At 40.5% G+C, this 9,464-nt stretch overlaps 2 protein-coding genes across 2 annotated transcripts; both read left to right on the top strand.

The window, feature by feature from the left end:
- The first annotated feature begins 6,406 nt into the window (after nucleotides 1-6,406).
- On the top strand, nucleotides 6,407-7,059 carry LOC138893659 (uncharacterized). Its single transcript, XM_070178307.1, has 2 exons — nucleotides 6,407-6,772; nucleotides 6,862-7,059. The coding sequence occupies exons 1-2, from the start codon at nucleotides 6,407-6,409 to the stop codon at nucleotides 7,057-7,059; spliced, it is 564 nt and encodes a 187-aa protein (XP_070034408.1).
- A 930-nt stretch (nucleotides 7,060-7,989) lies between these two features.
- Nucleotides 7,990-9,012, top strand: LOC138893660 (uncharacterized). The gene is made up of 2 exons (XM_070178308.1): nucleotides 7,990-8,375; nucleotides 8,913-9,012. Exons 1-2 carry the CDS (start codon nucleotides 7,990-7,992, stop codon nucleotides 9,010-9,012), a joined length of 486 nt encoding a protein of 161 aa, XP_070034409.1.
- The last annotated feature ends 452 nt before the right edge of the window (nucleotides 9,013-9,464 follow it).

Below are 9,464 nucleotides of genomic sequence, written 5' to 3' on the forward strand. Positions count from 1 at the left end.
AAATGGCTAACTACCATGTTATCTATCTTGACTGTGAACGGGGTTCCCAATAGGTAGTTCCTCTAAAGGCGTAAGCAGTGGACGACAACAATAATTCTTTTTCATGGGTGGTGTAGCACCATTTTGCATCCTTCAACTTCCGGATCTCGTACCGATTGGATGCCCCTCTTGTAGCAAGACTCCACCCAGAGCATAGTCAGAGGCATTCGTTTGTACTTCGAACGGCTTGGCCAAATCAGGGAGGGCTAAGACGAGGCTACTAGACATAGCCGCTTTCAATGCGTTGAAGGCCACTGCTCACCTGGGACTCCAATCCCATGGTGTGGCTTTCTTTAGGAGTTCTGTCAACAACACTACAATGAGAGAGTAATTTTTCACAAACCGCCGATTAAAGTTGCATAGGACAAAACGCCCTCAAGGCGTGGATATCCTTAGGCGGCGGCCAATCTGTGACATCCTGAATCTTTTGTTAGTCCATCTTGATCCGCCCTTCTTTGATGACATGTCCGAGGAAGTCAATCTATTTTGAGCGAAGCAGAACTTGGATAGCTTCACATATAATTCGTGATCCCGCAGTCGGGCTAGGACCTTCCGCAGGTGCTCCTCCAATGTTTTGCTATATACCACAATGTTGTCCAAGTAGACCACTACGAATTCATCAAAATATTCTCGAAAAACCTGGTTCATCAGGGCAAAAAATGTGGCTGGAGCATTAGTCAAGCCTAATGGCATGACCAGGAATTCGTACGACCCATATCTTGTCACACATGTCGTCTTGTGTTCATCTCCCTCAGCAATATGGACTTTCCAGTAACCTATTTTCAGGTCTATTTTTGTGAACATTATAGCACCACCCAGTCTATAGAACATGTCTTCCATTAGTGGGATAGAGTACTTATTTTTCATGGTGATTTTGTTCAAGGCCCGATAATCCACACAGAGTCATATGGTGCCATCATGTTTCTTTTGGAACAACACAGGGGATCCATAAGGGGACTTGGAGGGCACAATGATCCCCGTGTCCAGCATTTTTGTCAACTGTCTCCGAAGCTCGGTGAGTTTGGGTTGTGACATTCTGTAAGGCGCTCGGGTAGGTAGCTTCGCACCCGACACCAACTCAATCTCATGGTCCACAATACACCTAGGCGGTAGTCTCTTTGGCATGTCATGTGGCATTACATCTTCAAACTCTTTTAGAAGCTTTTTCACGGGTGTAGGAATGGGACCCGAAGAGCATTCAATATCTTCAATACATAGGGTATCCAGGAACATAAGTTAATGTATTTTGACTCCTTTCTTCAACTGCAAGGTCGGGGTGTTCTCCATGACCATCTTTATGGTTGTGCATAGGATAATGCAGGGCTTGGACCTGTTTGCTTCCATCATCAGTAGAATGTCTGCATAAGGTATAGGAATGGTGTTGGTCTGCCTCATGAATTCCAATCCAACTATCATCTCGAAGTCATCTATGATCACCACACGTAAGCTGAGTTTTCCTTCTCAAGGACCAAGCTTCACTGGAACTCCTTTGGCTATTCCACCCACTGGTGGAGGCGGTGCATTGATAGCCTTGACACGAATCCTTCCCTTTCCCACAACTAGACCAAGACACTCTACCCGAGTTGAGGCTAAGTAGTTGTGAGTAGCACCCGTGTCTATCATCGCCCGAATGGGCTTGCCATTAACTTTCATCTCGACGAACATCAAGGTCTTCTCTTGGTTAAGATGAGGCCCCTATCTGCCTTCTTTTTCCCTTTCTTAGTGGTTGAACATGGGTTATTCTTCTTACGGATACTAACACTGGTTCCCTCTAAGGCCTCATAAATAGAACAAACAAGTGCGTTGAAGGCACCTATTTGTTCTGTCTGGTCAGCATCATCAGTGTCGTCATCCGTCTCATCATCATAAGTTTGATGGGCGTTCATCTGTGCCTGTGGGCATTCATTGGTCCAATGTGGTCCGCCGCAATGATGGCATCCTGAAAGGGGCTTCCTCCCCCGATCGTTGTTGTGAGAGCAGAATTATTGATGCCTAAGGAAGGAGTCTTAGATTTGGTTGCACTTCGATCTCCTCCACTTCTGCTAGGGCCACCATTGCTAGGCTGGCCCCCTTTGTATCCTCCCCGGACAGGCAGTTGAGGCCTATTTTTCTGAGCTCTCACTTGATAGTCCCCAAGGCATTTCGCTACTTGGATTACCTTGGGTAAAGCGTCTAACCTTTGTCTTTGCAGCTCCATACGGGCATAAGGTTTCAACCCTTCCAGGAATGTGAAGGGTTTGTCTTTGTCCCCCATATCCCGTATGTTCAATATGAGCCTGGAGAATTCCTGCACGTAATCCCGCACTGACTTGGTCTGATAGAGCTCCCGCAGCTTTCTCTGTGCATTTTACTCAACTATTTCGAGAAAAACTGTAGGCGTATGGCTACCTTCAGTTCTGCCCATGTCTCGAGAGTGTCTTTACTGACCCTGATGGCTTTGTATTTCACCCTCGACCAGACCTTAGCATCACCCTGAAGATATATGGCAACATTTGCTATCTTTTTTGCTTCTTCTAACTCCTCCACGGTATCGAAGTATTATTTGATGTCGAAGATGAAGTTCTCCACTTCCTTGGAATTCCGAGCTCCATTGTATGATTTTGTCTCAGGAATCTTCAGCTTTTGTAGCACATGGGCAAGGTTCACAGCACTCTCGATCTGGTTTCCGCTTCCTCGAAGTAGGCCTTGTAGTGCAGCATTGACAATATTGAGCTGGCCTGTCAAGTTGTCTATGGTTTTCTGCATGGTAGTCACCCTATATGACTCTTGTGCCCTATAGGCTAAATCCTCGGTCTGCTCCTATTGGAGGACCTCAAATGTATTGAAAAATTTGGCTGCCATTTGGCGGTCTCCTTCAAAGTCACGACTAATGTTTGTAATATCACCTTCGGCCTACTGTATCCTGCGGTCCAGGTCATCCAACCTTTGCACTAAGCTGGTTCTTAGATCAGGCACCATATTCACAATTGGTTGTAATACATTAATCATTTCTTCAAGGGCCACAATGCGGTCCCCATAATTTACCATGGTCAGAATGGTGGTAATAGCAATGTGTTCCCTCGTCTGATATCGAGCCTAGGCTCTGATACCAACTATTACGCAGTGCCTTCCTGAGATTCCTTGGAAGGACAACATAAGGCTAAGTAACCGATGTACGTGCAATTACTATCCGCCAACTGGGGTCCCCTCTGTACGCTAGATAAGATTGTCAGTGCTATACAGGAAAACCAATGTCAATAGCAATTGAAAGAATAGAAAAGAGAATGAGAATAAAAGAAAACTTGATTGCATTAATGAAAGCTATTACAGAAAGCAACACGGTGTCGAGAGAGAGGGATACCGGTACAGAGAAGTGTTTGCTTGCTTGAAAGTTTGATTGTTTGATCCCCCCTAATAATGCTTAAAACAAATAAATCAAAGTTACAGAACTTGACTTAACTAAGCTAGAGAGACATAGTGGAAGTACATGAAGTAAAACTACTCTATATTTATAATGAAAAGGAACTAGATTCCTACAAAGCAGAAGCAGGTCCGTTGGCAGCAACATTGTCTTTAGTATCAGAGTCTGCGAGCGCAACGCTATTTGTGCATGTGTGTGATGCTGTTGGCATCTGCATGCGGCTGGGCACTAGCAAGGGCTATCAGTGGGGCGACATAGGCACAAGCGTGCTTGTCACTTGGCGTGTTCGAGACCACATGGCCGTCCATGGTGCTAGGCATTGGGAGGCGGGCGCGACCAAAGGGTAATGGGGCATGGATGGAAAGCCGCCCATGACATAACATATGTTCATATACTGTCTCAATTCAAAAACTATAATCATTGACCAAGGGAAACAAAATATTAAAACAAGGATATAAAATGCTAAGTAATCACTTACATACTCAATCTTGGGGTTGCACAGCTCAATTCGATCAACAATGCAAAGTGGTCCATTTAACTAAAACTTGACTATATATCCACAATAAAACAATAACCATGGCATACATAAAGCTATACAGTTACACGAATTACACCTTTCGCATTACATACCAGTTTCCTTCCCCACATGTCCTTTACTACTATTCAATTATCAGTTTTTTTCCATCAACAGTCCTCCTGATTCTATGCAGATAGAGTAGAATAAACATTATTTGTTTCATTTACACTAAAGACAGACAGATGAAGAAGTTCAAAAACCGCTTGCCTTCTTCTTTTATAGAACATCCAAATAATTCAACATAGCCACACGAGGACCAAATTCCACTTATGTAGAACTAGGTAAAACTAAAACGTATGCATAAAACTGGCAAGAGTTTGTTAAAATATGATATTCGTAAAGTTATGGATTAATTAAAAGAGTTTATATTATATTTAATAAGGGTACATCTGTCATATTTTACTTTTTACATTAATAATAAAAAGCTAAAAAGATTTGTTACATCTAAATGAATATAAGGGAGGTAAGTATACTATTGTAAAGCATAAAGGCGTCAGTGTTATAAAGCAAAATTTATAGGAAGGTCTAAAATTCTCCCTAAGTTCATCATCAAGAAGGCAAACTTTCTCTCTCTAAAACATGAGCTCTCCTCTCAGCAGTAGCTGATATGGCAAGGAAATATGGAGGATGAGAGAGTACCGTACAACTCAATCCAACCAGAAGAGACCTAAAAAAAGTTCCACTGTCATCGGAGGCAAAGAAATTTCGGAATGTCAATGCAATTTAATGCATAACTCCATTAGATTTAGAGAGAACAATGGCGTTGACATCAACAATGGTGGAGAACACACCGACAACAAAATCATGGGCAGATCGAACGGAGGAAGAGGTAAGTGAATCGGAACTAATAGGAAAACAACGCCATGAAAAAACACCAAAAATAGGGGAAAATTGGAGTGGAATTGTAGGGAAAGGTGAACAGAGTGAAGGGTACGACCTTACAAGAAAGAACAATTGAGGGGAAATGTGAAAATTACAATGGAAGACATAAATGATGAGATAATCTACTTGAGATCTGCAGTAATTTGCTATGTCTTAGGATCAAATCCAACGCAAACTGTTATGGAGGGCTACTTCAAAAGAGTATGGGGATAATTGGGGATAGATAAAATAGTTCAGGTGAACAGAGGTGTGTTCATAGTAAGATTCCACTTACTGGAGAACAAGGAGAAGGTGGTGGAGGAAGGAATTAGAATGTTTGACAAAAAGCCAATGGTGGTTAAACCATGGAGACCGGACATTAAATTTGACAAGCAGGTGGTTGATAAAATTCATGTATGGATTAGACTGATGAATCTGGATATCAAATACTGGGGTCAAAATGCTCTAACAAAAATTGCAGGAATGGTAGGCAACCCACTGAAAGCGGACAGAGCAACAACACAAAAGCAGATGCTATAATTTGCAAGAATTTTGGTTGAAGTTGAACCAGATCAGATGTATCCAGATATGGTGATGTTTGAGAATGATTGTAGTGCGATCATTGAGCAAGAGGTTAGATATGAATGGAAACCAGTATTTTGTAAAGCATGTGGCAACTTTAGATATAATATTAGAGAATGTAGGAAGCAAATAAAGTAGGACAAGGCAGGGGGAAATCAACAAAGAAATAGGCAATAACAATACAAATGGCTACAAGGACAAGGAGAAACCAAAGGAACAACAACACAATGAAGTAAGCGACATTATCCTAATAGAAAATGAGAGTAACAATGACAAGCAGCAGGAAACACAAGGAAATAAGAATCAGGCAGGAAATAACAAAAAATAACAGGAAGCATGGCAAGTGGTATAAGGGAAGAAAGCATGGAGAAGTCGAGGAAGCAATCACAACACCTATGCTACAGTTACATAAGTGAGCAACAAGATCAATGGAATGAATGAAGGGGAGGAGCAGTCTAAAGAAAGGCAGATGGAGCCACAAGGAAATGATAACAAATCAGGGAAGGCTGGGGGGCCTAACCCCTACATCCCTAATGGATAGTATTGGGTTGTGGAACACCGGGGGCCTAAACAAGACAACCAAACAGAAGGAAGTGAATCTATTCCTTCAAAGACACCAGGTTGGACTGTTTGGGCTCTTAAAAACAAAGATTAAGAGAGCTAAGGCAAATAAAGATGCTCTTAATCTTTGTACAAGGTGGTCTTATACTACAAATCACTCTAAACATAATGCAGGAAGAATATGGATATTGTGGAGGCCTTAGGTCTTCACTATAAAAGTGGAAATGGTGACAAAATAACTCATTCATAGTATCATAACTCACAGTAGCACATGGAAGAGGATTAATGTGACAATGGTATATGGATTCAATGACCCACCACTAAGGTCTGACTCGTGGAGAGACATAAGGATGATAGCTAATCAAATGGTAGGGGCATGAGCAATTATGGGAGACTTCAACTCTATACTTAGTCAAGAGGATAGAGTGGGAAACAAGGTGACATATGCAAAAATAAAGGAGTTTAAGGAATGTGTGGAACAATGTGGACTTCAAGAACTGAAATCATCAGGGTGCTTTTATACATGGAGTAATAAACAGCAAGGACATGATAGAGTGCCAAGTAGAATTGACAGGGTGATCACCAACAATGACTGGGTGAATAAATTGCCAGCATCTAAGGTTCTTTATATGCCAGCAGGAGTATATGATCATAGTCATGCAATGATCAAATGGGAGGGAACATGTGTACCTAAGATGAGGATATTCAGATACTACAACATGTGGAGCATGGACAATTCCTTCATGACAAGAGTAGAGGGGAGCTGGAGACAACCAATACAGGGGACAAATATGTTTAGAGTAGTGGAGAAACTAAACAGACTTAAAACGTGTTGATCAAGTTAAACAAAGACAAGTTTTCAGAAGTAGAAAAACATGAAGATGAAAGCATGAAGAAGCTGGTAGAATGCCAAGAGAAAATACAAAACGATCCCAGGAATGAAACATTAGGCAAAAAGGAGAAGGAATTGACAAAGAAATACATATACTGGAAGGAAGCAAAATTAAACTACTTGCAAAAAAAGAGTAAAGTGCAATAGCTTAAATATGGAGACATGAACACAAGCCACTTCCACTCGGTGATCAAGGTAAAGAGAGCAGCAAGCAGAATATTCACAATCTAGAATATGCAAGGAGAAATAGTCCAATCAACAGATGCAGTAACTGATGCTTTCAAGGAATTCTATACAAGTTTACTGGGCACTGACAAGCAGAACAGAGATCATGCGGCAAGCCACATAGTCAAAGAAGGACAAATTGTCTAAGAAAAACAAAGAAATCAGCTGATAAGAGAATTTTTACAAAAGGAAGTTAAAAAAGCACTATGGGATATAGAAGGGACAAAGGCACCAGGACCTGATGGGTATGGCAGTCAATTCTTCAAGGATAGCTGGAACATTTTAGGGGAGGATATCATTGCAGCTGTGCTGGAATTGTTCTAATCTGGGAAAGTGCTCAAAGATTTTAATAGTACAATGATCACCCTCATACCAAAAACTTCTCATGCTGCAACAGTTGAAGATTATAGACCCATAGCATGTTGTAATGTGGTAAACAAGATAATCTCAAAGATGCTGTGTAACAGATTGATAGTGGTACTGCCAGACATCATCTCACAAAACCAAAGTGCTTTTGTGGCAGGGAAAACAATAGTGTAGAACATTCTGATTTGTCAAGATTTAGTCAGATTGTATAGTAGGAAGCAAACTACTAAAAGCTGCTTGATCAAGGTGGATTTGAAAAAGGCATATGATTCTATTGAATGGAAGTTTGTGGAGAAAATGATGCATGCAATAAACTTCCTTAGTCTATTCATTAGGTGGATTATGGCATGTATCGCAACAACCAGCTATAACATAAATTTCAATGGAGGATGTTATGGCAAAATAAATGGGAAAAGAGGACTAACACATGGGGACCCAATATCCCCCTTACTGTTTGTGATTTGCATGTAATATTTTGCGTGAATCATGGGGCATGTGGCAAAGCAAAAAGAGTTTACTTATCATACAAAATACAAAGAATTGAAGCTGACACACCTTTGTTTTGCGGATGATATGATAATATTTAGCAAAGGAGAGTATGCATCAGTAATGCTCAAGCTAAGGGGTCTCAAGTTATTCTCAAATGCATCTAGTATGACAGTTAATGTAAATAAATCGAATATTTTTTGTGCAAATATGAATGGAAGAGATATAAAAGATATATGTAAGATGACAAGATATAAGAAAGGGAAACTACTATTTAAGTACTTGGGAGTGCCTATATCCCCAAAGAAACTAAGTGCGGTAGATTGTGAAATGCTGATAGACAAGATACAAGTAAGGATAAAGGGATGGGGATCTAGGAACTTATCGTATGTAGGGAGAACTCAATTGATAAACACTGTACTCATACTGGGCATCCATATTCCTTCTTCCCAAAAGGGTCATGAAAGACATTATAGATATATGTAGAAATTACCTATGGGATGGGAAAAGTGTCACAAACAAATCACCACTGGTAGCATGAGACCTTGTCTGCTGACCAAAAAGAGAGGGAGAATTAGGAATATAAGAATGTTTGGCCTGTAATAAAGTAGCTTTGGCAAAATATGTACGGAATATAGAGCAAAAAGGTATTTTATTATGGGTTAAATAGGTAAATCACATATACATAAAGGGGAAGGATTGGTGGCAATACAATCCACCACAAGATAGTGCATGGTATTGGAAGAGGATATGTAATATCAGAATAATTTTTGCTTCAGGCTTTGAACAAAAAGGGTGGAAGGGGCAAATGAATAGATACACAGTAAATGAAGGATACAAATGGAGAAGAGGAGCATCACCTAAGTGAACATATGCACGATGGATTTGGAATAGATTAAATATTTCAAACCACTGCTTTATAGGCTGGTTGATCATAAGACGGAGACTACTTACAAGAGACAGACTGCATATGATGTGATTGAGCCAGGAGAGAACATGTCTACTATGTGGAATGCAGGATAAAACAGTACATCATCTGTACTTTGAGTGCCAACTTTCTAGAAGATGCTTCGAAGAACTATACAACTGGTTGGGAATAAAGCAAAAATAACCAGATATGCAGAGCATTTGGAGGAAAATAGGAATATGTATAAAATGGAGAATATGACGAGGTTTTGTGACCTCAATCATCCCAACAATAATATATGGAATATGGCGAGCAAGGAATGAAGCTTTATGGAATCAGAAAGTGCCAATGCCAACAAATATGTGGAAGAGCATAAAAGAGGATGGCAAATACGGTCTGCAACTCATAGTGACTAACAGAAAGAATAGGAAAGAAATAGAGTGGATCAATCATTTGTACAGATAGGAAAAAGCAAAGACTATGCAAAAGTGTAGAACTAGAATTTAACTGGGCATACCTACCTAGTAGGGATGCTCAAGGAAGATAAAGTTTTGGTGTTGAACTAGAT

The sequence above is a fragment of the Nicotiana tomentosiformis genome, chromosome 6, assembly GCF_000390325.3.
Source record: "Nicotiana tomentosiformis chromosome 6, ASM39032v3, whole genome shotgun sequence".
In the NCBI taxonomy this organism is placed as follows: domain Eukaryota; kingdom Viridiplantae; phylum Streptophyta; class Magnoliopsida; order Solanales; family Solanaceae; genus Nicotiana; species Nicotiana tomentosiformis.

What these genes read in the sequence shown, in the direction of transcription:
- LOC138893659 (XM_070178307.1), top strand. Translation starts at nt 6,407, where the DNA reads ATGGGAGACTTCAACTCTATACTTAGTCAAGAGGATAGAGTGGGAAAC. An exon ending in ACAATTCCTTCATGACAAGA is followed by an intron (nt 6,773 to 6,861) that starts GTAGAGGGGAGC and finishes GTGTTGATCAAG; the next exon opens with TTAAACAAAGACAAGTTTTC.
- LOC138893660 (XM_070178308.1), top strand. Translation starts at nt 7,990, where the DNA reads ATGGGGCATGTGGCAAAGCAAAAAGAGTTTACTTATCATACAAAATAC. An exon ending in TGGGGATCTAGGAACTTATC is followed by an intron (nt 8,376 to 8,912) that starts GTATGTAGGGAG and finishes ACTGCTTTATAG; the next exon opens with GCTGGTTGATCATAAGACGG.